This window comes from Gouania willdenowi, chromosome 11 (genome assembly GCF_900634775.1).
Source record: "Gouania willdenowi chromosome 11, fGouWil2.1, whole genome shotgun sequence".
In the NCBI taxonomy this organism is placed as follows: Eukaryota; Metazoa; Chordata; class Actinopteri; order Blenniiformes; family Gobiesocidae; genus Gouania; species Gouania willdenowi.
In genome coordinates, this window is record NC_041054.1 from 19,161,699 (window position 1) to 19,188,727 (window position 27,029).

A 27,029-nucleotide genomic window follows, 5' to 3' on the forward strand; every position below is an offset into this window, starting at 1 on the left:
TCACTGAAAAGTAACGATCAGACATGAAGACGTCGGGCCTGTCTGGTCCCATCTGGTCCTCTCAGGTCCCCTAAGAGAGGATACTTAGTGGAAGCTGACCATCTCTCATTAAAGCATCAGTGCAGTCCTCATTTCAGATACAGTATATCAACCTGTTTCATTATATTACTATTAAACTCCCCTTCTTGTATGTGTTTGAAAGGAACTGAAGCTCCACTCGACATCCAAATGATGTTATTTTAGTTTTTGTGGCATGAGTCAGCGATTTCATATAGAAAAAACACAAAATACCACAAAGCGTCCAACAACCACACAAAATTCATTGATTTTCTCAATGAATCAAAATTCATTGATTTTCTCAATGAATCAAAATTCATTGATTTTCTCAATGAATCAAAATTCATTGATTTTCTCAATGAATCAAAATTCATTGATTCTGTATTGTAGAAACAGTGTAACATTCACATGTCTGCACCATTTTTCTAATTTTTCAGATTCTGTTCATGTGCACACACACTAAATTGCGAGATGACTTCCATCTGACCTGGTCTGCCATCTCACAGTCACATTTTGTGTGCAGTCAGTTGTGTTTGTGTCCCTCCAAAGTGTCCAATTTTCTAAGGTCAATTTGGGTATCAACGTCTTCACTCCCACACATTGCCCAACGACAAACACATTTATTATCCTGTTTTGAGTCCGTGGATGGAGGTTTTGAATGGTGGATGATTTCTGTCACTTCTGTGAGGCATTTCTATATCTAATGTTGACAGAGCTCTCAGTCTAGCTCCCAAGAAGCTTTTCTAAGTTGGAATGACAAGCTAGAAAAACAGCTCATCCTCCTTTAGGAGAAATACCCACTTTTTCTTTATCAGCCTGAAAGAGAAACACCAGGGGAAGTGAAGCAACGGAGAATGAAGCATCATGACAAAAAAAAAAAAAAAGAGTGGCAGCTGCTATTTGTGAGCACAGCTAAGTTTAGACCTGTGATGTTTGTGAGCACCCGCAGTGGGACTTGAAATGGAATCAGTCACTCAGTTCAGGTTTAGAGCCTGCTTTACGTCAGGGATAGAAAACAGGAAGTGCAGGGTGTGTCTTTGTGACAAAAATGGTTAGTGACAATTAAATAAAGGGATTTGGTGTGTGATTGTGTCATATGGACTGGCAGTCAGTCCAAGGTGTGCCGCCTAATGTCTGCTGAGATTGGCTTCATCTAATGAGCCACTGTATGAATATAAAGACAGAATGTGCCATTAGTTGTGCAAACATTCTAACATTTAGCCATTAAAGAGTAACTAAACCCAGTAAAACCACTTTTTTCTGATGAAAACAAGTGTATTTGGGTTTGAAGTAGTGTTATTGATTGATTCTTATCCAACTCGACATTTTAGTCTAGTGTTTCTCAACCTTATTGGAGGTACTGAACCTTTTGTATTTGGAAAAATTAAATCTGATTTCTTTTAAAGATATTCTTTATTCAATAACACTTTCTGATTAAATTTAATAAATGTACAGTTAAAATTTGGATTTAACATTGGTATCATAATTTATATTTTAATAAACTAGTTTATCTTGAATAAATATTTTGTGTTACACATTTACTATGTGTCTTGAGCCGTGTCAAACGACTGAGACTGACTCAATGAACCGCTGGGAGTTCGGTCAAATTCAGGTTAGGAACCACTGTATTAGTCAAAGTATTTTAAAAAGTTACATTTTAAAATGTAAGTGTGACTGCCCTCTATAGGTGGAAAGCCTGCTATTACAATTGAATTTTGCTATTGGCTAATTATTGTGGTTTGTGGCATTTCCTTACATCACAAACGTCCACTGTTAGCCCCACCCCTCCTACATAACTGGCACCTGTGGGCTCTGCAATCTGTGGTGAGTAGGTTGGATTGAGAGAATTGTGAATAGGAAGGTATTTTATTTTATTTTATTTTATAGTATAGACTGGGCATGCCTTGCCTACAATAATTACATGTTTTTGAATTTATTGCCAAGATATGCAAATCAGCCAAAACCTCGAGGTACAGTGTCTAAGAATTTTGCACAGTCAGAGGGAACTGGTTTACCTGGAAGAAAAGTGTTTCTATTACAGAGATATTACACAGGCTGAACATAGAATGATTGCCTATATTAGCTTAGTTTTACTTCACAATCCATAGACTTTGGCAAAGTCATTCAGCTTTTTGAAATGGAATATATTTTGGGTGGAACAAAATTACTTTTTGCTCATGAAGACTGCGTACACCTTGCTAAATGTTTAAATGTAATCATTACAGAGCTCAGATTTTATTAAAATGTTGACAAAAAATGAAGCAATATCTGAAACTTATCTAATGTGTAATAAAAACCATCTGCATGTCATTCATCTATGTTTCTCTTGCTGAGGCTTATTCAGACATAATTAGCAGCTCAGTATCTTCATGTGTGGTGACAGTCACTCTACCCTGTGATTTATGTCCCTCCTCTGTGCCTTTTACCTCCTCTGCATCCGCACCAGTTCTCATTTTACTCCCAGTGCTTCTCTTATGGCCACGTCTTTACCACCAAAGCTTTGCTGTCTGGAACATCACAACTTAATATCATCATGTGTTGATGGCTTTTGCTAATGCTTCTCCTCAGAAAAACCGTGTCACGAACAAGCCTCATTTGGCAAACAGTACTGAAGTTTAAGCAGCGTGCCTGAATAGATGTAAACAATACAAAATGGGTACAAATGTCTACAGTTTTAATGCTGGGAGGTTACTGGTAAGCAGCTGCATCGTTCCCCTTGGTTAATACCAAACCAGTCCAGTTCGATGGACCTCATAACTCAAGTTTACTACTACAGCCTATGAATACAAATCAGGAGGCCAGCAATGATCTAAATAATGAGATAGATGTGTGTGAGCGTGTGTGAGCGTTTCTGCTGGTCACATTTTAAGCCTTACTCTTTGCAGGCTGACAGTTTCATGAGATCCATGTATCAAGGTGGCAACAAAGAACAGAAAGAAACCTGTACACACACAACTCCTGACCATTTCTGTAATGGCTCACTGCTTTAATGTAGCAAAGGAGAAAGGTGGAAGTTAATGAAAATACTAACCTAATACAAATCTCCATGTTTCTCACAGACTAAAATACATAGATACCGTGGCTCAGGTGTTAGAGGGGTCGTCTTCTGATCGAGAGGTTGGGAGGTTCGATCCCAGTGCTACCTAGTGTCTATGTGTTGAGGTGTCCTTGGGCAAGACACTGAACTTGCTTAAGTTGCTCCCAATGGTCAACTATAGCAGTGGTTCCCAAACTTTTCACAAGGGATGTGAATCTTTGGGTTGTCTCACGATTCGATTCAAACAATTCTCTATTCAAAAATTGACAATGCATAGTGTTAAGGCAAATTATGGCATGATCATGATAGTTTGTATATGATTCCAATGATGTAATCACACAAAGGCAAACTAAAGACTAGGGATGTAACGATTAATCGCAAGGCAGTTAAAAATCGATTCATAGGTATCACGGTTGATATCGATTTTATACTTTTTTTTAACCAGCAGAGGGCGCTATCCACAAGTGTAGGCGGCGGGCGGAGTCTGCTAATACTTTCTTTCTGGCCGCCTTCTACTCTTAAATATGTTAATAAATTATTCATTGCCCCTTTAGCACCGACAGAATATCTGTAATATTACTTGAATATCTGTAAAAGTCACATTTTTCTATTAGCTCTGTCTGCTAGCATAGCTTCTCTTCTTCACTGCAATATATATGCATGCCAACCGACCACTGTGTTACCAACGCCCTCTGCTGGTCCAAACAAATATGACGTAAATCAGTGTAATCACGTTTTTTTTTTTTAAAGTCCAAATGTTAAGGCACAAAATACATTTTCAGTTGCACTTTTGAAAAGAAAAATAACTATTATGTAGTTTTGCATTGTTTATTATAGAACCAGAATTTAAATTAATAGGCTTCATTTTCATTTGTATTATTCCTTTATTTATTTCATTCAAGATTTATTTTTAGTTAAATTGCATTGTTTTGAATAGTTTATCAAGGAATTCTTTTGACAATGAAAATTAAAAGGAAAATATTACAGTATTTTCTAGTTTTTTTCCCAAAAAAAAAAATTTGTCTACAGTCCCATTTTGTAAAATAAATCGTGAGAGAATCGTATCGTGAACCCAGTATCGTGAATCAAATCGTATCGGGAGTTGAGTGAATCATTACATCCCTACTAAAGACACAAGGTAACATTTATTAATGCTAAACAAATGAAAACGTACTAACTGTACAAGAAATAACTTCCATAAATAAAAGCTTAGGTCAGCTGCCCTTTTCGTCCAGAAGTCTCAACTCTCTGATTACAAGAATAAGTACAAGGTATACAAAAAAAAGGTGGCATAAGAAAGGGAGTAGAGGGGGCGGGGGGTACCGTGGCCCCCTCGTGTCTGCTGGGTTGGGCCCCTCAGCCTCTTAGGGCGCTGGAGCTGCCGGCTGAGTGAATTCAGAATTTTTATTATTATCTTATTTTGATAATATACATTTTTCCTGTCTTGATGCCATTGTTCTCTGGGTGTATGCTGTCAGGTTATCACATTGTTTGTTCTTGTCTTGTGTCTTGAATGTTGCAAAGTAAATCGATTTTTGAAGTTTATGAATCAATTCAGAATCGTGGATGATTAGAATCGCGATTCTTATGTGAATCAATTTTTTTCCCCACCCCTACTTTTCACGTCCTGTACCCCTTCAGACATTTAACCTGAAGAACCCCCTACCACTGCACACTTAAACAATTTATTGCATGGTTTTTCAACCTTGGGGTCGTGACTAAAAAAAAAAACTGATGAAAAAAAAAAATTCTAAAATGTTTTAATTATTTATCTTTAATTAAAACACCACACACAAAACCATCTTAACGCTAGAGTTATCACAATACTAAAACTTCAAACTCGATATCGATAGTCAGGGGGAAAACTCGATACAATTTTCTATAACACGGAAAAAAGACAAAAAATTTAGAAGCATAATTTCCTCTAATAAAGTTTAGAATACAAACTATGAACAGCATGCAAAGTATTTTCAAATTAAGTGAAATGTTGTGCAACATTTAACAACACATGTAAACAATAAAAACTATTAAACTTTTTTGAGAAAGTATAACATTTAGCAAATTTGCCCTTCTCATTTTTGACTAAAACTGGTTGCGTAGCCCTAAAAAAAAAAATCAGTTTTATTTTTTTCGAAGTTCCATGTTTTCCACTTTAATTTTTTTAAATTCCGTTTTTTTTAGAAATATTATGGAAGCCCGTTTCCGCCACTAAAAAAAAAAAAAAAAAAAAAAAAAATCACCAAGGAAAGTCATAATTATGGGAAACAAAGTCATAGTTATGAGATAGAAAGTCATAATTATGAGTTAGTAAAGTCATAATTATGAGATAGAAAGTCATAATTATGAGATACTTAAACACATTTACAGCAGCTTGTTCATGTGGTGAGCTGACACTGAGAGATGGCTGATAAGACTATCGAAGACTACTTTAGACGGGGCTTTACAAATGATGAAATACTTTGTTTGCTTGCAAATTCACATAGAAATATGCTGAATAAACGCACCCTTGAAAAGATACTAAGCAAAAAGAGGCTCTGGCGTCAAAAGGATAAAACTGATGTGGCTGAAGTAGAGCATGGTTTATTGAACAACAAATGGAGATTTCTGGTCAGTGCCATGGGTACAGATGGATGTACCAAAAATGTTTCCGTCTCATAATTATGACTTTACTAACTCATAATTATGACTTTACTAACTCATAATTATGACTTTCCCTCTCATAATTATGACTTTCCTTGGTGATTTTTATTTTTTTTTGTGGCGGAAACGGGCTTCCATAAATATTGATAATTTATTTTTATAAAAAAAATATATTATACAAAATAAATACTAATAAATTTTAAAAAAAAACAATTAAACAAAAATGTATGTCGAAAATAAAGTAAGTTACAATTAAAAGGTAGATTTAAGTTGTACGGACATTGATTACTCCGACTGCTCCTTTTTTAATTATTTATGTCATAAAAATGTATGAGAACAGCATTCATGTCACAGTCACCCAATTTCAGGATGAGTCACTCCTGGGAAATAAGAGACATCTTCATTCCATTAGTCAACAGGAACGTTGTAGGGATCATTCCCGCTGATCAGACCCAGTTTCTCCTTGTATCGACTTCTCTCAGCTTCTGGTAGAGTGTCAACATATCCGTGGCCTCCGACATATTGAGACCAAACGGAGACGACTTTTGACAATCGTTTAGCACATGGGCTGCTTTCAATAAGTCAAAAAATAACACTATTATTTTCAAGTAAACACACCCACGCAGGTGCATCCGTATAGGGCCGTCATCTTCCAAGATGGCGCTGGGTCAGTGTGCCGTGACGCCCATATTTGGCCAGTTTAGGTCATGTGACTAAGACTAAACCTTACCCTAAAATTAAAAATTGTTGCGATATTGGGTTATAACCTATCCTGAGACGCTACGTACGTGTAATTTGGTAACCGTAGCAATAGCACCGGGGATTGTCCGTATGGCAACCGTACAAATAGACACTTTCTAATAACAAACAGGACCACATAAGTATTCTACTTACTAGCGAATTAGTTATTCTGTGATTATGATTATTCAATACAATAAACAAATCTTAATTCATTCTATTGTTAATAAAATAAATAATCATTTCATAAGCATTGTTTATTGATTACATTACACACACAAAAAAAAAATCAGTTCCATATAACATGAATCTGGAACACATTTAATTCTCTTTAGCCACCTTATGCAAGTAAATGGCAATCGTTAGCATTAGCCACCCAATGAAAGTAAGAAGAAAATGCCTGAATATTAATTGTTCAGTTCATGAAGATGAAATAAAATGACTTGTGTTGAATATTCAGTTGTGCCATGTTCTACTTTTGGAGAATCATGAATAGGTATGAGTGAGGGGGTACTCATGGTATGACAAAAAAGGCTCAAGGGGTACACAAGACAAGAAAGGTTGGGAACCACTGGTGTAAAGTAAAAACTTGGGTACATTAATCAATGTTTTTTTCTTCTTTTATTTCTATTCACGTACCCCTTCCTTCCTCACGGCGCACATGCCAGACTTACAAAATCACTGCCGCTATTTTTTTTTGGGTGTAGTTTGTTTTCTGTAGTTTGTTAGAAACTAGGGAAGCAACTTAATGAGAAACAGCAACGAGTGTCTGATACTCTCGTGCAAAGCCGAGTATGTTTTCCTTTTGCTCCAAACTAAAATCAACAAATTTAAATAAATAGTGTACTCTACTCTGAATATGAACTGACTGAACCCTTTTCTCCAATGAATTTAGCCCATGACAAACTTTTTAAGGCTGTTCAGACATAAAGAGGAAAACATGTTGCTTATCATGGTCCAGGAGCTGCTAACAGGAGTTTGAAGGCTCACCTGATACTGGTGAGTTTTAACAAAAGTAGTAAAGTCATCCATTTACTTTCACTCTCTTTTAGGATTGATGAGTCCTCAGGGTTTTACATTTGTTTTGTCTGGGATCACTCATCATTTTTACTGTCTATACTGGTTTATTGTCAATAGGACCCTGGTTGAAAGATGGTGGAATTAAATGAATTGCTGGGCTACCCAGCCTGCTCTGCATGTAACTAATGATTGACAGTACTAATCAAATACTTGAGATATTTCCATACATTTTGTAAATGTATTTTTATTTTATTATTATTATTATTTTTTTTGTGTAATCCAATAGCAGACTTATTAGTTGGATCATTTTCCCCTTTTAGTTGATTAATCATTTGCAACTTTGAATAAGTTTATAACATGTGTGTTATAAAAAATATATGTATGTATTCATAGGTTATTACAGGAGGATTTTTGATATAGGAAGATATTGGTGGTGGTAAATTTCTTTCAGTCACTTTCAAAACTTAATTTTCTTTATAGAAAAGTAAAGCTATAAATTAATTAAACTGTCGTCATAAACGTCTAAATTGTAAAGATTGGACAACAATCTTTTATAAAATAATCTTATAAAAGTATCTTTTAGGTTTTTTTTCTGAGATTTTATTCTAATTTGAGTCATTTTGTCTTTAAAAACAAGTGCTGTGCTGTGCTGTATGGAGTGCATATGTCTCATGTGTAAGATAATTTATGAGGAACAAATTGGAACAACAGTGTGTGTGTGTTGGATCGTTACCTCTCCCAGTATATTTTCTTCTGTTTGACAGTTTAACGCTCTAGGTTTGTTGCCTATCTGAACTCTAATTGTTCTTCCATGAGTGTTTTGACCTGCTAACATGTCCAGCAGTCTAACGCGTGTGATTTATGTTATTTTTGTTGAAAGCAGTTGTAAAAATAGTGTAAATTTGAAAAAAATAAATAAAAAATGAGCACATAATTATAATGTGATGACAATGATTAAACAGAGATAGGTTTAGTAACTAATCTACAATAATATGAAGTTAGCATGAGTTAATAGCTATGTGTTATAATTCCTGTGCAGAGGTATGGATTGTTGAATCAAAGGTATGTAAAGTCATGTCTCTGGCCCCTCTGGACCCTCCCCCAGGACCAGATGGCGTCTCTTTAGGTCTTCTAATGAATATTGATAAGGGGGGGGGGAGTCTTGGTTAACAACAGAGCTGGACCAAAGATCCCTAAACTGGCACCGTCTGCAGTAAATCTGCTGAGCTTGGAGGCAGTGTGTCCTTCGTTTTTGTTTATTAATGCACATTTTGACTTGTATTTGTACTGTTTTATGTTGTTGTTGAAAAAGTTGTTCACGGGACGGAGTATTAATCGGCTAATAAGTGAATAAGGGAAGCCAAAGGTGGAGTAAAACAGAGACAAACACTATAGGTATGGGGAGTGTTGGATAAGTGGACAGCAGGTCAAGTATCAAACCATGGATAATCTTTTGGCATGGCTGCCATGTTTAATGCTCTCCAACTCACACTGAGGCTGAATCACATCCAGTAACACATGCTGCTCAGTCTGACCCTTAGAAACTGGGCTGAAAACTCTATCAGTCTTTCTTTTTCAGTGTGTTTGGAGCAGGGGTGGACTGTCGACCCGAAGTGGTCTGGTCCGCAAGGTTTTTTTTTTTTTTTTTGTGTGTTTTGTTTTGGTTTGACGAGCGAGTGAAGGCAGACATGGTAACAGGTGGCCCAAAATGTTAAAAAAAATGGCAAAAACATGATGAGAAAAGAGTGAAAAGTGCCAAAAGTAGTCATGAGTGACCAGAAAATAGGAAAATAGGCAAATAAAGAGGAACCAGGTGGTATGTAATGGCAAATGGTAGCTTAAATGGGCAAAATATGGCAAACAATAATGAAAAAGGGCAAAAATGTGGGACAAAAAGTGGCCAAATGTAAATGTATTTATTGGGCAAAAGTTAGCTTATTTGAATGAAAATTGGACAAAAATGGGATACAAGTGTCGAAACGAACTTGCAAAAATAGACAAAAGTAGGAAAAAAAGGGATATTTATTGGCAGATGGTAGCTAAAGTCTGAAAATAGTGTCAGAACTCTTTGAAAAGTGGCAAAATTGGGACAGAGTATAAGTTGCAAAATGACCAAAGGAAATCTGTAAAGATGGGTTAAAAGTTTGCCCATTCTAACAATAATTACAATTAAGACATAAAGAGCCACATGTTGAGCATTGCTGACTTATTAACGGCTTCTACATGGTGTCTCTGATAATGTAGTGGGCTGATCTATATTGAAAATGCCAGGGCTGAATATTCGTTGCAGTTCACCCCTGGTTTGGAGGGACGGGTGAAGTTAATTGTGTTACATACTACAGCTGGTGCCGGCCAGCTGTAGCCCCCCTGCTGTTCCGCTTCATATGAAAGTAAGAAAACATTTAAAGAGCAAGGGAAACACATACTGCACTACATTTTAAAAATAACAGCAATTCTTGTTTTAAAAAAAAAAAAAAAAAATCTGCATTTTCGCTCTTTTTCGTCTCAGTCGGGTTGTGTTTCCTCAGGGCACCCATCCATTGCAGAGGATGAAATGAGGCTGAGTCAGCTATTTATAACTCAAACTAAACCTTTGTTGGCTGTGAAGTTGAGACGCAGAGTGGAAGGTTGGATACACGCACTGAAAGATGAAAAGGGGGGAAGTTTAGCAGATAAGGAATGGAAGGAAAAAGGAGAGTGATGCAGTGACACTGAAGGTGGAAGTAACACATACACACCACCTATATTTATTACAGGGTTGTTTTCTACTGTGAGGACACAACCTTAGCTGTCAAATGCAGCCCCTGTAGCCATTGAATAATGAGACACAGTGTAGATAAATAAAACATGCTGACGACTTTAATTAAAAAGGAACTACACTAATCCACATTAGCTCTCAATTATGCAACTTTTTCTTTAAATCATCATAAAGTTTTCACTTTTCTAGTTTGGGTAAAACCTGACTTGCTGTTCTACTTCTGCAAAAAATATAGTGTAAAGTTAGGATCTTCATTAAATTGTTATAATGTAAATTAGTGACTTTATGTTTCTATCATAATAGCCAGTTAGTAGGGGTGCGACGATACGCTGAGGACGATAGCAGGCTCGCGATAACGATACGATACAATAGTTTTTGAGAGGAAAAAAAGGCAAAAAAATTTGTTGTTGGAAAAATAGCCATAATTTCATTTGACTTTAAGTCTGTGCAAACTTACGCTGGGTATGACCTATTTAACTCAATAGAATATTAAAAACAAAAAAAAAAACAATCTGGTGTGTAGTCGATCATGTGGATTATTTTATATCTTTTTTTATTCTTAATTAAAATCTGAATAAACCAGTCACATAATTCGGATTTAAGTTCAATTCTGTATTACATTTGCATTCGGAATTAAGGGTTTGCTTCTATTCTGCTACTTTACTCGGTGAAGGCGATCGCATTCTTCTTTGCTCCCATTCTCCTCCCTATCTGCCCTGCTGCTTGTTTTGTCTGCTATCTTCTGTCTTGTGGATCTAAAAGGAGACTCTTTCTGCATTTATCCAAAAACCAAAATTATGGAATTGGTCAGCTGGTCTCTTAATGCAATCGATCAAATTTTTTCAACTCAAAGACCGGGCCGGGGTGAGCCCGCGTGTTTGCGGTTGGATACACGATGGATTCCTGGAATAAGTGGAAGGTTGTGTGTCTGTCCATGATTTCCATGGAGGACATCTACACAATTGGATTTATGGTAGCAGGGATGTGGCTGATTGGAGCTGGCTGCTTTCTGATCTATCGCAAAGTTTGCACTATGTCGGCAGCTGTTTTGGGAAGGCTGGCATTCATTTCTGAAGGATGGGGCAGAGCACTCAACACTCAGACTAATGTGATGAACAAACTCAAAAGTAAGCAGGAGGCTACTTTGGAGCGTTTACGCGAGATTGATACCAGCTTGGAGCGGTTGGGTGCTCGGCTTACAGTTTGAGGCCACATTATTGGATTTTACTGCTGGAGACCAAAGACTCAAGGTTACCGAAACTGGGCGAGCCTGAATCGAAAACAAATCGTTTATCGTAAATGTGGCCATTGTGTGCACGACACTGATCCATTGAGATAGGAGAGGTAATATTCAGTCATTTATTGAGGGTTAAGGCTTGAGTTTTAAAGAAATGAAAGCTTTCTTATAGTGTAGTAACGGTAAGCAGAACCTAAAGTTATATATTAAACACAAAGGTATTTCTTATATCCAGGGCTTTTGTTGTGAAAGGCCAGAAGTTGCACCTTATCATCTAGGAGTAGTGGACCCAGGAATAGGGCACTTACATTCAGACATGAAATAAACCTAAATATGTTCAGATATTCATATATTTGTCACTAATTGCTTTCATATTTATTCTATGGTGTCATTTTACTATTGGTGCTTTGTGTATGTGTGTGTGTGTGTGTGTGTGTGTGTGTATGTTTGTCTGTGTGCCTCACACGTGTCTGCCTGCATAATGTGAAGTCATGGCGGGTGCCTCCTGAAACCAAACTTTGACAGGCGTTTTGCTGGTGAGAGGAATGGGGAGGGAGGGTTCATCATTTGACAATAGAGAGAATTGCAATAAAGATCCAAACGGAGAGAAAAAGAGGGAGGACCTGGGGGAAGGGAGCGGGTATCAGACTCAGGGATAAGGCAGCTGGAGCAGGCTGCTTTGGCTGAGAGGAGATTTTATTGTGCACTTGTCCCTCAGACACTGTTGGAGCATTTATATTCAGTTCGAGACAACGCTTTCTGCCATCCTGAGAGCATTTGGATCTATTTTAGAAATAGAAACTTTTTTTTCTCTTGAGTTTGTTCCTTTGGATATGGCTCTTCTGTAGCGATGGTTGTCTACTTGAGGAAGAGCATCCACTCTCTGCTCTCTGTCTTCAAGAAGAAGGGTAAGTGTTGAGTCAAAACACAGTCTTTAGTAGTTGAATACTGATTTATTGGACAAATAATACATTTCTAGTGACTGTCATTTCTAGAACATTGTATAGAATATATCTCATCTAATCCATTAAATATCTAATCTATTTTGGAATTTTATAAAATGATTACAACCATAACAGCCAAAGTTTCCAGTAATTTTTAGACATTATTTTTTAGACAACTTCCGTGCTTCAAAAACACAAACCCCTGCACGACATCTCAACTCTTATCAGTTTAAGAGGGTCCTCTGTAATGAGATAAAGAGCTTTACTGACTTTTAGGGCGATTGTCTTAATCAACCAATATCCCTAAACCTTCTTCAGGGGTCTTACGGAGGCTTAAGGAGGGATATATGCAGAATTAATAGCAACTACTGGTTAAAGCTTAGTTTTTATGTAATTTATATCACCCAGAGCTTTCCCCCATCGTACTTGGAACCTGTGTGAATGGTTTTTATTTTTCATCATTGGAAACTCTTATCAAAACTTTGCTATAACAATAGGATATTTTTTTCTTTTTGTAAATTATCCTTTGCTTAAGCCAACATTGGACCTAACCTACTAGAATGGAATAGCTCGACCCCGTCCCCATGCAGGAGGTCAAACAGCAGGTGGTTCAGAAGCGTCTTTTAAGGTGGACAGTAAAGATTATTTTAACCCCTTTTTGAGAACCAGCCAAAAAAACACAAAAACAGACCCTTGAGAGAGATTATCTAGGCTGTAAATTCTTCCACTGAGAGCCCTGGACTAGACTCAGACGTCTGCCCACCACTCTTGGCTGAGGAGATTACATGAGTGTTAAAGTTGTACTGATGAACGGTAACTCAGGGCAGGTGGATGTACAGAGGATTGAGTGTAAAGCTGATAAGGTCTTAAGATGACACATGCTAGGTGTGTTGAGGATGTGTTTTGTCCTTTGATGGGAGCAAAGTGCTGAGGAAAGCATGACTTTTTTGTAAAACTCTGAAGGGTTCTTTAGTCTGTACTCAATTCAAACTATAAACACAAAACAAAGTTATATAGTTTTTGTGGTGAAGATAATATTTCCTGTTGTTTCCTTGTTTATTAAAGCTGGACCAAAGGGGCATGATGACCAAAAGAGGCTTGCGGTCCACTATACGGCCTCCCAGCACCTCCAAGAGAATGTTTTCATTGAGGGCAGTCGGCCACAGTACTTGGAAGACCTGCACACTGAAGCTCTGGAGGGACTCAAGATACAGAGACAGGAAGGTGAAACCCCTTCATTACATTGTCATGAATACAGTTGATTAAAAGCTAATTAACGTTGTAGTTTTGAACAACCAGTGGATTTAAAGACAAAAAAGTTTGGATAGCAATGGAACAAACACTTTATGGAAATGTTGGAGAGTCTGTTATTTGGAAAACCACTTCCACAAATGTTTTTAAATTCTTTGACTTAACCCCATTTGTTTGTTTCTCACAGAAAACCAGAATGGACTGAACCTTCCAGACGATGAAAGCATTGCTGTAAGAGTTTCTCGGACTTAATAACATTGTTCTATCACTTCCTTTCAACGCCAGAATAACCTCTAACAAAACACTTGCGTCTGTGCCTGCGTGTGTGTGTGTGTGTGTGTGTGTGTGTGTGTGTGTGTGTGTACCCCCTCTAGTCTGCAGATACTCTCTGTGCGGAACAAGACAGTAGCTCCCAGAATGGAGGTGGTTCTCTGAACTCCAGATCCACCACTCGGAATAGTGATACCACAGTAACATCTGCCATGTCATCCAGGCCTGTACTTACCCGCCAAGGTAATCTCGGCTTTTTACTGTCCTCACTGAAAACTGTCTTCAGTGTCCTCAGACTCATTCCAATTAGCTTGTGTGTAAATGTTTGTAGTTATTTGAAGGCATTTTTTCATGTAATTGTTGAGGATAAATGAAAATTTATAGTATCATAATCCAAAAGCAGTTTTGCTTGTGTTAGATGTCCAAGGAGCTACAAAAGAAAGCTTCCATATCAGGTTCATCTGTAGAAATATGAGCTGCTCAGAGTGGCTGTTAAAGCAGTTCCTGAAAGCACTGCTTAAAAACGATTCATTGGCTCTAATTTAGCATGCACATCTTACTCCCGACTCTTTGGTGCCTCTGCTGTACTGTGTGAAATCAAAAGACGAGAGACTTTACACACCCGTGCACACTCACTTCACACGGACTGTAGGGTTTTTTTTTTTTTTTTAGGGCAATGATGAGGCTGACATGCATGTGTCAGTAAGTCTGACTGGTATCCTAATAATTTATTTGCAGATCTTTCTTTAAAGTTATTTTTTTTAAAAATCCTTCAGTTGCAAAAACATATACTTTGTGCAATGTTCCGCTTGTTTAGTATCCCTCTGTGTGAAATTTAAATATCAACTTGGAACAGAAAGTCTCTTTGAATTTGTCATCAAGCTCCACCCATTTTCTCTGTAAAGCTTTACGTTACTTTTCAAAATCTAGAATGAATAAAATAAATCAAGTGATAAATTACTGTATTACTTAAAACCATGTATGTTCTAATGCAATGGTATTTCTTATAGATTTTCCTTGTTAGGTAGATGACACACACATCGTTTAAATGTTAGTCAAGCCACCCATCCATCCACAAACACAGAATAAGATGGTTTCCCTGTGTCCCTCAGGCTCTACCTTCAAACCTTTGAATCAAGTGAAAAGATTTGATAAGAACAAGAAGAGGAGCAGGAGGACGACCATCATGGGAATTCCCAACCAGGTCCAAAAGGAGCTAGGTACAGTCAGGACTCAGCCTCATTCAATGACAATCAAAGAATGGTAAACCACTACTAACAGTCATCCGTCCATTTTCATAGCTCTGCACAGAAGCTCGACCTTTCAGCCCCTAATGTCTGCACAGTTTCGTAATCAAGACATAAACAGCCATTTTGGAATTGTTATCATTCCAATGGAGGATGAGGACACTCTATTAGCAAAAAAGGCCGGTGCAAGGATCCACCTATCAGACCTAGAGGTAACACTTTTGTTCTTTGGCATAATTATTTAGACGTCCATCCTAAACTACTAATCTCCAAAAATGTGTCTCTTCACATTCATGACCAGGCATTTGGAGATGATCAGCTAATGACAAAGCACTTCCAGGAAATATGCCAAGATGAGCAATCCTTTAACTACCAGAGAATTAGGTCAAATCTTCACCACAGCTCCAAGATGAGACCCAAGTCTCTTGCAGTTCCCGGCATGACCACATCTTCATCATCTTCTTCTTCCATGCTTAACTTTCTTCAGGAACCCCAGGTAAAGAGGTTTTATATTTGAAAAACCATTAGTATGTAAATTAATGTCATTGTAAATCAGGTGTAAATATTTGTTTTCTTTTAGGGTCCAGTCATGACAGTCTCTCCTCAGGCAACCTACTTGTCTACAATCATTCCTAATGCTGTCATGCCTGCCTCTGTTGAGGTAATTGAGATCGATCGCAGCAACAGTCGGACTCGTGGTAGCAGCATCAACCAAGGCGGCAGTGTTCGGACAGTGAGCAAAAACAGCCTGACATCTGGAGAATTATCAGTCAGCCCTTTGTTGTCTAGGCGATCAGATGATGGCTCACAGAATGACTCTGTACTTATGTCCAAATCACTTTCAGGCTCAAACTGGAGTGAGTCACAGTGTTCTCAGACCATTGTCTCAGGTTCCTCACCTAGATCATCCAAAAGCAGCACACAGAGCAGCTGTGAACAAAGTCTGCAGCATTATGTTCGAGAATGCCACACAGTGCAAACTGGTGTAGATCAAGTCAGTGTTTGTGACTCAGTTTCTTCGAGTAACAGCCCAAATGAAAGATCTGTCACAGGACAAGGTCTGGCCTGTGGTGGACAAGATTCGATTACAGAGGAACTTTCAAAAAACAAGCGAAACATCAACCGTAGCCTTTCAATTATTAAGACCAAACAACCACCAGCTCCTCCTAGAAGAACAAACTCTTTGCACAGCAACAAGATCAGTAATAAGATAAGAGATGTCTCAGAAGCTCCGGCACACACTGAAGAGTTAAACATTCCTCCTTCTGAGGAAACAACAACTGGTGGAGGTACAATTTTAAAAGAGGATTTGAAATGTGTTAAAGCAAACACTGCTTGTAATGTCAAACCTGCATCCATCCCCAACAGCACCAACGTATCTAATTCTTCAGCTACAACCTTGATGGACTTTGTGACCACATCTAGTGGGGATGGAGGAATAGCAGAACCATCATTAGAAACCAACAAAACAACTCCTTCAGAGGAGGCAAAATTTGAACGGACCATGTCACCTTCCAGTGGCTACTCAAGTCAGAGTGGTACTCCAACTCTTTCCCCAAAAGAAATTTCTCCCACTTCTCCGGACAAACAGAGAAAGACACCAGTAAAACCAGAGAGATCCTTGCCTCGATTTGTATCTACACCAGGATCTCCTTCTCATTCACTTACCTCTTTATCATCAGAAACATCTGAGCCATCCAATCCAGATATTTCAGCTTGTGACCCAAGTATATCAATACATAGATCTCCACATATGGCTACTGCAACAGAACTACCATTGAAAAACAACTCTTCACCTTTTAGGCATGAAATTAAAGAGCTTTTAAACATCCCTCCACCTCCCAAAGTTAAAGCACCATCTCCTCCTCTTCCAGAGACATGGGCTTGTAACAAACAAACTTTAGCACTTTTGTGTGGACGGCCCTCTAATGTCACAATAGCTAACCAAAAACCAGCACCAGTACTCTATAGCATGGACAAACAAAAAATATACCCAACTGATGTCAAGGAGAAAAACCATGTTGGAAATTTGACAACTGATATTGATAAGCCAGTCTTACATCAGTCAGAAGGCAAAACCAATCCCGGGACACTGGTAGCAACTTATCATGAGGGGCTACAGAAAATTCTAAAACAGGATGAAAGCTTAAAGCAAGAGTTTACTTTCAGCCAGACTGTAGGTGAGCAAGGTTTAGATCTTCAGAGTGGAGAGAAGGACGATAGCTCTGGAGTAATTAAAGAACTCCATTCAGAGACCTTGAAGAAGCAGCCACCTCCTGTCATGAAAAAACCCACAAAACTACTCCATAGAGAGGAAACATCAGGCACGCAACGAACAGATACATGCAGCAGTGCAACACCAATAGCACAAATCAGTGAGAATCCTACAGTGTCCTCACAAAGCAGTCCAAGTTTCACAGATGACAAAAAGAATGAAGCCTCATCCAAGCTGGCCTTTTCCCTGCAAGTTCCAATTACCAGTAAGACTTCCTCTACACCTAGTCCACCTCCAGCACACCATCCTAAACCTCCTCTATCAAGCGATACACCTCCTTCATCAGTGTCTTCACTAGTCAACAATGCACAGGAGAAGACACAGGCTGGGGAGTCTTGCTGGCCACCTCCTCCTCCTCCATTGGAGAATGACTTAGTCTTTGAAGACACAGATGAGGTTGACTTTCCCCCACCTCCTCCTCTCTTCATAGTGGACAGTGTGGCAGATTTGTCGACGGTTAAAGGGTCAGATCTTGATAAAGGGAGTCTTTCGCACAGTCCAGACTTGCTCACAGGTATTATAGAGCCAGTTATTACAAATAATATGTCAGTGGTTATCATGCAGGATTTGAGCACCAACTCTGGCAGTGTTGAGGTTTCTTTACAAGGAGAGCAGAACATAAATTCTGTTTTAGATAATGTCTCACCTCCATCTCTGGACTCTCAGACACAACCCATCACAAGAGCAGAAAGCTTGGTATCTGCATCAACTTCACATGTTTTGAGCAATTTTCCCAGGCATAGCTTTGCTGAAGAGCTGCCTCTTTCTTCAGTTACTGCTGAACTTTTAGCCACAACAGCTGCCCCCCTGTTACCAGCAGAGTCTACCAGCCATGGGGTCAACTTCAGAAGGCAACCCAATGTACCACATAGAGATTCTAGAAACAAGGAGCTCCTCGCTCGCCACAAAAGTGCACCTATTCCTAAAGAGGATGCCAACATACCTCTTGTCACCCCTTCCCTGCTTCAGATGGTACGACTTAGAGCAGTCAGCATGGCAGAAGATCAGACACAAGTGGTTTCTGAAGACATTAAATCAAGTCCAGAGGTAGCACCAACACAAGATAGCTCACAAAGTTCTCTTCAAGGATTACAAAACATTCCTCAAAAGCCCATTCGGAAGTCTTTATCAATGAAATCTCACTCCGCGGCACTTAAAACACCTGCCGTCACAATGAGCACACCTTCCATGCGCCTGCAGGAAGCCATTCGCATGAAAACTGCTGCAATGTCTTCGAGAGATGTTCTTCCTTCAAGAATGGCAGGGAGATCGCCCTTCAGTAGTAGTAATGGTGAGCCAGGAGCGCTGTGTCTGAGGTCACCTGAAGGAACAGACATGCACATGTCCTCAGCCTGCACCGCAAGCTTTATTTTCTCCAGGAGCACAAAAAAAGTTGTTGTAGAGACTCCATCCTCCTCTGAAGCACAGGCACGTCTAAGGCAAAGCCTAGCTTCTGAGCTCTTGCAGGTGTCTGACCAGTCCAAGGCAAACTCTTTCTCAAATGGTGGAGTGAAGTGGGACCGAGTTCCTCCACCCGTGGCAAAAAAGCCAGCCCAGGGCAGGATCAGCCCTTCACAACACATCCCAAGCTATTCGCTAAAGATGGATCCTGGTGTTGAAGGAAAAGGAGAATGTCAACCTTCAAGTGGAATAACACTCCCTCAAACAAGTAAGTGCAATAGCCACAAGTATCTATAACTACTTGTGTTTGATGCAGATTTCAATAACTCACAACCTTTAGGCACAAGCCACTATTGTACCATTATGACACAGCACAAAGGCATTATTGGGAGTTTGTACAGAAAAGCAGGGAATGTGTCATTACAGAGAGATCTAAGACACATTTTACGCACAGAAAAAGAAATCCATACCCCTTTTTTTAACATCTCCAGCTCATCTTCAGCCTATTCACAGCCAACATATGCTTGAATCAGTCCTGAATAAAGCAAATGATGGTGCGATTTATTCATTTATTTATTTATGTATGAAGGGTGCAAATCACCTGTTTCATGACGATGAGATATGATATCGATTCCATGGACAAAGGTACAATAATTGCCGACATCACAAAGTCTGCTACGATTCAATTTTATTTTGAAGGGGCTTTTAGATTAATTTAATAAAATTAATAATAATAAACAATATTATATTACACCCATTTAACACATTCAGTTACATTTTAGCTAAAGCTAGAAAAAAATGACCATGTTTTGACAGTTTTTTTGTAAAATATTTCAGACATTTAAGTGAAAATTAATCGATGGTTGGTGTTGGCGTTTCCATTGATTTGATTGGGTCTTGGCTTATCCAATCGATATAGGACTACTGTGAATGACTGATGCTTGTCTTTTACTCTTCAGCTACACGTGTGACAGAGGACACAATTGAGACTTTGTTTTGAAAAGCACCACTGGTGTTGAACTCCATGACGCCACAAGCAGAGAAGAAGAACCACAGAAAAGAGCAAACTCGCAGCAATGACACACAGCCTTGACCAGACTTTCTGCTTGTTGTCACGCATTTTTTCCAAAAGCCTTAGCCTCTGACGGCCTTCATATTTATGCAAACTTTATATTGTGAGCAGTTTGTTAACAAAAAAGCTTTATTCAGGACTATTTTTCTAAGATAGTTTATCACTTCTTTTTCACATCTGTGGCCCTCAGGGTAAAATGATGTGCATTGGACAGCTGCTAACATTCAGACTGAGTAAAGTCGCCTCCTAGAGGTTACACTGATAACTGCAGCTTTAGAAAAAAAATGTTCTTTCGTCATGTAAACATTGTAGATAAATATCATGAAAGTATTCTAGAAATGTTCAGTAAGACTTACAAAATTGAGGACGTTGACGACATTCTCCACGAGCAACTCTGATCAAGTGACGTGGGAACAGACGATGGATGGATGGACTGAATATTTACAGGTTTATGAAAGTGATGCTACTTTAAATAGAGATGTTGGGACAAAGGCACTTTTTTTAAAAAAAACTATATAAATCAGTGTAAAAAGGTTTTATACGTTAAACGCATACACAGCAGGACATCCTGTTCAGAGCTCCCTTTTGGAGAGACTGTAGTGCAAAGTAATTATTCATCTGTGTTTGTTTCCCCCTGGAGGCACTGTCATTCACCTTTTCCCTTCAAATCATCATCACAAGCCTCGTTACATTTACAAACCGCTTTCAACAGCCCCTGGATGATTGATACACTGGAGCAAATGCGTTACAAAGTGTTTATTATGTGTTCTGTGTCTGACACTCTGCCTGAAGCCTTTAATGATGAAAAAACCCCAGCTCATTATTATTTGCACAACTCACTTTCCCCCCAACAGAGTCATCAGTGAGTGATTTACGTATACACTCATTAGTATCGGTTAAAAATCAGTTTTACTGTTTAAAAATGTTATGTACAGTTCAATAAATTTTAAGAGTTTTAATCAATGTGTTCTCACTTGTTCTATAAATAGGAATACATTTCTCACAATAAACACAATTCATTCTTTTATTCCCTAAAAATCCCTTTATTTGACATCAGATGTGATTTGTTTTTATTTCAACAATTGACAACCATCTTTAGGTAAAAACAATTTAAATGCATTAGTGATATCATGATCAAATAGTTGATGAGAGATCCATGATGTCCGGTTTTTCTACTGGTGGAGCCGACTCGTCTTCATCTCTGGCTACTTTCCTCCTTCCTCTGAAACACACATTATAACCTGTGATAGTCCTCTGCATTACATGTATTACAACATTATATAACCCTTGCTTTTATGATGCAAATTTATTAGAGAGGATGAAGCCATTCAACCGATTTTGATCATTCAACCTTTAACATGTTCAGCTACTACCCATTTCAACCATTGCTAGGCGAATGCTAAGGCTATGTTATTGCTATTGCTAGGCCAATGTTTATGCTAGGTCATTGCTATTGCTAGGCTAATGTTAGGTTAATGCTATTGCTATTATTAGGCAACATTAATGGTACTGTCAATACCTAATCTTTTCACGGACCGGATCCTTTCAACGTATGTGCATTGACTACATCACTTCCTTCACTCGCAATCCTTACGACAGAGCTGCTGGGATGTGATATTTGAATGTACACCGACCAATACGACGTTTGTTAAATATTTTAATAATACACATTTAAATATGTGACTGTTTTGTGGTGTTTTTAATTGTTTATAAATTAAAAAAAACAGATAAAAACAATACACAACATTGACAATCAAAAACCAAACAGAAAATAAGATAAAAACTAAAAAAATCGTAATTCACTCAAAACATACATTTCTAATTCTTTTTAAAAAGTAGAATTTCAACCTTTTAAATAGTACACAAACTGCCGTAAAATAGGCCGACCGGATGGAGATGCGTTTCTCGCATGCATTGGAAGGATCCAAAACGATCAGGCCCGGGTGTAGCCGCGTTGCGCGCATGCGTTGAAAGGATCCGGCCCGTGAAAAGATTTGGTAGTGACAGTTACATTAGTGTTAATGCTAGGCTAATGCTATTGCTAGGGTAATGCTGTTGCTAGGCTAATGCTGTTGCTAGGTCATTGCTATTGCTAGGTCATTGCTAATGCTAAGTTAATGCTAATGCTAGTCAAATGCTAATAATAGGTTAGCATTAATGCTATGCTAATACTATGGCTAGATTAATGCTAGCGCTAATCTATTGCTACGATAATGCTAGCTAATATTAGGCTAATGCTAATGCTCAGCTAATGCGGTGTGACGTGGGCCAGCACTTGCACCCCCCCTTGCATTTTCTTCAGGAAATGCAAATATTCTTGTTCATCTTACATTGGTCGGGATAGGCAGCGTTGGTAAGCTGGAGGAGCTCTGGAGAGGCAAACTTTGTTCTGATTGGTTCCAGTAGCTCATTCAGTGCATCTTCCACAGAGGCCTTAAGGTCCCCGGGATGGATGGACTGAGAAACAGTGGAAAAAAAGCCGCTAAGAACACATTTTGGATATGTAGTACCAACACAGACCCACAAAAGTAACTGATTGCATCAAACCTCTGCAGCAAAGTCCTTCTCCACTTCTTCAAACTCAGTGTAAACTTTGTCTCCTCCCCATTTAGGGTCACGCTTGATGCAGAGCTCTAAAAGATTTCAGATGAAGATGAATTGTTGTTTTTTCCAAAAAAAAAAAAAACTGTAAACAAGATGTTTGTACCTCCTCGCAGAGGGAGAACCACATATTTTACAAAAGAGAGGACTCCATTGTTCTGAATGTTTCCTGGTTCACAGAAAGCCTTTTTCAGCTTCTTCTTCACAGCCTCTTTGGAGTCCAGGAGGTCAATCTTTGACTCCTGCAGCCACAAATGAATCAGAGTGTATGGATGTCCACACAAATGTTAAAGTGTGATTACATTACATATTAGTGGTGCTGCTTCACCTCCTCTGAAGAGCTCATCTTAGCCCCAGTCAGTCCTGGTACCATGGGGTTCATCAGGTGGACACGCTTAGCGTAGCCCAGAGAGGGAAGGTACTGCACACAAGAGTTCCTATAGATCACTGCACACGCTAGAGAAGCTTGTAGCCGAAAGAATTCTAGAGCAGAAGCTTTTCTGAGGAATTACAAAAATAAAAACATATCAAAACCTTTTCTGCCAAAGTGAAAATTTTCCTCTGATCAACTCCTCCAAACTGAGCGTCCACTTTCAAGTATTCCTCATCAAGAGCCTGAAAACACACAGCATCAACTGGGTAAGGCAAATGTATTTGTATAGCTTTACATGATTAAAAAGTACAACAAGAAAACATTTAACAGTTTAAAAATCAATAAGACGAACATTGAAATCAGCAGTAAAACATTAAATCAACAAAAAAAATGATTAAAAATCTCCCTCTCAGTCATACACAGTAGAGAAAAACAGAGCCTTTAACTTGGATTCAAAAATGTTCACGTTGGATGCTGATGTCAGTTTGTTCCTCTTCTTTGCAGCATAACAACTAAAAGCAGCATCACTATATTTGCTGTGAACTCTGGGCTCCACTATCTGACCTATTTACTGATTATTTGACTCAAATCTGAGATGGGGTTTTCTGGTGCTGTTCTCCAGTGGTTTACTTCATATATGTTAGTATTAACAATGAAATGTCACGTGGAGTTGCCCAGGGCTCTGTTTGGGGCCCTGCTTTGTTTTTATTGTACCTGATGCCTCTTGGACGGTTGATCTGTGGTTTTAAAAATGTGTCATCATTTTTATGCTGATGACATCCAGTTGCACTGCTCCTTTAATGACTCAGAGTTACACTTTTTATCTGAGTTCTTAGATTGTTTATCTTGTATCGAAAACTGGTTGTCATCGAATAACCTCCAGATAAATTCTAACAAAACAGAAACTCTGATCATTGCTCTCGATAAAAATATCCCTTTGATTAGGAACTCCCTTGGTGCTCTAGCCTCAGAAACCTTGGGGTTGTGTTTGATCAGTAAATGTCTTTGAAGGGTCACCGTCGTCAACTGACAAAAAACTTTTTTTTACCACATGAGAAATATCATTAAAGTGAGGAACTTGTTATCAAAATCAGATCTCGAACTGGACATCCACGCGTTCATATCATCTCCCATTGACTATTGTAATTCTGTTTTCACTTGTTTTAATAAGTCGACCCTAAACAGACTCCAGCTCGTCTTTTGACTGGTGCCCCTAGAACAGCCTACATTTCCCTCATTCTTTCTACACTGTACTGGCTTCCGGTCAAATTTCACTTAGAGTATAAAATTTTAGTTACATGGTCAGGCCCCTCAATAAATCACGGACTTGTTGTGCTCCTACACTTCAGGGCGCACCATTTAATCTTCAGGCCAAGGTCTCCTAAAAATCCCAAAAACAAATTTTAAAACCAGAGAAGACCTGGTGTTCCAGGCTGTGGCCCCCAGACTCTAAAATAACCTGCACCAGTCTCTCAAGGAGCTTAACTGTGTCGACTGTTTTAAGAAACATTTGAAGACTTCACTCTTGAGAAAAGCTTTTAGTTAAATGGATTCTAATTTTATTATCCTTTTATGATGATGCTCCTCTTGATGTAAAGGCACCTTTTTTTTTTATCATTCCTTAGATGATGTTGTTTTAATTTCTCCTCTGTTCTGTACCACACTTTGTGATTTTATTTGCAAAAAGCGCTTTATAAATAAATGACTTACTTTCTTCTTTAGGTGGTAGAAGCTGTTTTTGTGATTGATTTGATCTGACTGCTGAATGTCAGAACTGAGTCAATCAGAACACCAAGGTTTCTCACCTTGTCTAGCTTTTAAAGATCGAGACGCAAGGTACTTGCTGACAGCAGTACCTGGGACAACTGGAACAGGAGAAGAGACACTCTTTGATTGACTGGTGGACTTACCTGCAGTCCTGGATAGAGAAGAGCACTCAGCAGAGGATGCTCCACCTGTTTGACCACCTCCGTCCCAGCCTTCTTAGCATCATGCTCTGTCACCATGGAGGACAGACGGTACACATCCAGCGTGTACTCTCTGAAGGACACAAAGACCACCTTTAAAGCATGAGGATGGAATCAACAATTTAATGTGGAGTAGTTAGTGGATCACTGACCTGCTGAGCTGGAAGTCTGTTCCTTTGATGAACTTCAACTTTTCCAAAGGAACACCAATGCTCTCCAGCATGGCTTTGATTATCTGCTCGTAGTACTTCACTCTGAGCTCCAGCAGCTCCCAGGGAGCCTTCATATTGTCCAGGTAGGCATGAAGGTCAGCGAACAGGATGGTGACCTGAAGATTTTAAAAAAACAACTTAAAAAAGATGTTTTATAAGTTGAGGATGTAATAATTTGATGCACGTTTTATAAGAATGGCAACATATTTTCTTTCTTTGTGTGTTCTTTTAACTTTTTAAGGGACAAAAAGTAACTGGACAGTTAATCCACGAGGACCTGATGCTAAAGTAATCCCTGGGGATATTAATGTAACTGAATTGTTTAATGCACAATGTTCTTATGTTTTGTTTGAAGAATCTATTTGGTTGATTTTAAAGTACACTTTGGGTCATTGCCCATTGTAGTGGAGGAGTTAGAGAGCCCTGATAATCCTAAAAGTTGGTAGTTTAACTGAGGCTCAATCTGTCTGCTTTGGTAAACAGAAATCCCAATGGCAGACATTAGTCTAGTTGTCTACCAATAATTTCCATAAAATTAAATTGAAGTGTTCTGCACAGTTTGGGACAGTCAGGCTTAACAGGTTTCAAACGTGCCCACATTGTTCATCTATAGATAATAAGCACTTTGAAATAGTTTCACTTTGAATCAGGTTTGGTGACATACAGAGGGGTAACAATGGATTATTTATAGGCTGCTCTCACATCGGTGTGGTCCTGGACTCGAGCCAAATGGATGGAGAACAGCGATTATTTTATAACAGCGCTTTATCATAGACACTCAAAGCGCTTTACATTGATGTGCATTATTCTTTCACTCCAGATACAGTGGTGGTAAGTTACTATTGTAGCCACAGCTGCCCTGGGGCAGACTGAAAGAAGCAAGGCTGCCATAGTGCGCCATCGGTCCCTCCGACTACCACCAACACTCATTCACACACTACATTCATACTAGGCAATGGAGGTAAAGTGCCTTGCCCAAGGACACAACTCCAATGACTTGGCTAGAGTGGGATTCGAACCCCCAACCACCAACAACTAAATATGCCAAATTGGAATACCAGGATCAATCACAAGCAATACTTCATACATACAGTAAATACATTTGTATTCAGCAGAAAAAAGTTTTGGGGTTTAGTTACTCTTTGACGCAGTCTGACTTTCAGGGCAGTGTAAACACAATTCGCTGGTGTGGGCGCTCAAAAATGTACAGTTTGTACTTTCCTTAATATTGTTTGTACTTTAAGTCACCTGCAAAGGGTATAAATATATCAGCTGTTTTAACGTAATAACCTCAATTCTACTGGGATCGTCTTACCTCACATCCAGCCTTGAGGAAATCAGCTAACTTTGACATGGGAACGAAATAGGCGACGTGAGGTTTCCCTGTGGTCGCTGTCCCCCAGTACACTTTGAGCTCTCGCTCCTGGAGGAGCTGCTTCAGCTTCTCTTCTCCAAGAACCTCCTGCATGAAGACAGAGAGAAGTCAGACCTGTGGCAGGTTCAACAGGGGCTTCATGATCATGTGTCTCACCTGGAGGTTCCTGGTAATGAGTTGGAGCTTCTCATCTGGACTCAGCTGGTCTGCCATGGTGCTGGGCTCTTCACAAGTGAAGTGTTAAAACAGCACTAGCATGCTCTATTAATACCTATGTTTAGAAGGAATGTGTTGAAACCACTCCTTGATACTTCATTCCATTGACAGTCTTGTACTTTCACTTTGTGTTGAAGAACAAAATAATTAAATTTACCAACGTTAAGGCCTTTGTATTGATGAATAAACTACGACTGAGCTTACTAGATATTTAGCATGATAAAAATGTGCAGCAGCAAATAATTTGTACGTATGTAACTGAGCGCCACCACAACTAACAGGGAGATGAAATGGTTTTGTCTCTAAATGCTACTCAGTAATGTTTAATCATCTGTCCC

At 38.8% G+C, this 27,029-nt stretch overlaps 2 protein-coding genes across 4 annotated transcripts in view; one reads left to right on the forward strand and one right to left on the reverse strand.

Annotated features, from left to right (window-relative positions):
* Positions 1-20,977, forward strand: part of nhsl3 (NHS like 3) — a 41,924-nt gene extending 20,947 nt beyond the window's left edge. Inside the window, exons 1-9 of one of the 3 annotated variants that reach the window (XM_028460800.1) lie at positions 12,330-12,395; positions 13,497-13,655; positions 13,870-13,913; positions 14,057-14,195; positions 15,065-15,172; positions 15,254-15,411; positions 15,501-15,695; positions 15,780-19,143; positions 19,835-20,976. In XM_028460800.1, coding sequence (XP_028316601.1) covers positions 12,338-12,395; positions 13,497-13,655; positions 13,870-13,913; positions 14,057-14,195; positions 15,065-15,172; positions 15,254-15,411; positions 15,501-15,695; positions 15,780-19,143; positions 19,835-19,875 — 4,266 coding nt within the window. In that variant the 5' untranslated portion in view covers positions 12,330-12,337 and the 3' untranslated portion in view covers positions 19,876-20,976. Of the gene's footprint in view, positions 1-12,329; positions 12,396-13,496; positions 13,656-13,869; positions 13,914-14,056; positions 14,196-15,064; positions 15,173-15,253; positions 15,412-15,500; positions 15,696-15,779; positions 19,144-19,834 lie in introns of those variants that run through there. The other 2 variants (XM_028460798.1, XM_028460799.1) reach the window with 2 other exon arrangements.
* LOC114471855 (tyrosine--tRNA ligase, cytoplasmic) lies at positions 20,970-26,766 on the reverse strand. Its single transcript, XM_028460802.1, has 10 exons — positions 26,632-26,766; positions 26,416-26,562; positions 25,041-25,216; positions 24,832-24,961; positions 23,083-23,163; positions 22,877-22,969; positions 22,655-22,790; positions 22,495-22,580; positions 22,278-22,404; positions 20,970-21,169 (listed from the first exon to the last, which is right to left on the reverse strand). Coding segments are annotated over exons 1-10 (1,035 nt in total). The 5' UTR covers positions 26,689-26,766; the 3' UTR covers positions 20,970-21,167.
* Between the last annotated feature and the right edge of the window lie 263 nt (positions 26,767-27,029).